Source organism: Corvus brachyrhynchos, unplaced genomic scaffold (genome assembly GCF_000691975.1).
Source record: "Corvus brachyrhynchos isolate BGI_N302 unplaced genomic scaffold, ASM69197v1 scaffold97, whole genome shotgun sequence".
NCBI lineage: Eukaryota > Metazoa > Chordata > Aves > Passeriformes > Corvidae > Corvus > Corvus brachyrhynchos.
Window position 1 is genome coordinate 2,858,503 of NW_008239758.1, and position 705 is coordinate 2,859,207.

General features: G+C 57.4%; 1 protein-coding gene across 1 annotated transcript in view; it reads left to right on the forward strand.

The window, feature by feature from the left end:
• SPATA5L1 (spermatogenesis associated 5 like 1) overlaps window positions 1-705 on the forward strand; it is a 7,290-nt gene that overhangs the window by 228 nt on the left and 6,357 nt on the right. Inside the window, 2 exon segments of the mRNA XM_017742546.1 lie at window positions 6-702; window position 705. The exon segment at window position 705 is cut by the window's right edge and continues 352 nt beyond it. Of these exon segments, the coding sequence (XP_017598035.1) occupies window positions 6-702; window position 705 (698 nt within the window).

The window sequence follows — 705 nt, forward strand, 5'->3', positions numbered from 1 at the left end:
TAAAGCTGCTCCCGCTGGAGCCGGGAGATGAGGGCACCCAGCGGTGCCGGTTGGGACCTGCCGCACTCTCCTTCCGGGGAGCCAGGATCGGCGCCCCGCTGAGGATCTCCGTGCCCGGCGGGTGCTGTGTGTGCACGGCGTGGCCCCGGCACGACCTGGCGGACGGGTACCTGCAGGCCGACCTGACGTGCAGCAGCGCGGGGCTGACGGCGCGGGACCTGCGCGGCCTCTCGCTGAGCGTGGGCCGGCTGCAGCTGCTGCCGCACCGACAGCTGCGGAAAGCCACTGTGAGAGCGGTCCTCAAGAGCGCCGCGCTGAAAAAGTCGACTCCCAGAGCGGTGTTGCAGGAGACGATCAGAGAGCTGCTAAGAAACGTGTATGTTTCGCTGCATTGTGTTGTTACTGTTGCCCCAAGTCCCGAAAATCCCGTGGCGTATATTGAAATACTGTCTGCGGACCTTTTGGAGGAGGAAGCTGGATTGATAACTGCCCAAACAAGCATAAAAATTAAGGAGTTGATCACTTTAGAATGGTACAGACATCTGTCAGAAGACACTGCAAAAACTTCCATTGCAGGACTAGATGATGTGGGGAAGTCTTTGAAAGAAATGATTGATCTGCCTTTCCGCTTTCCAAAAACTTTGAAGAAGCTGGGTCTTTCTGTCCCTAATGGAGTGCTGTTAATTGGTCCCCCAGGTGTAGGGA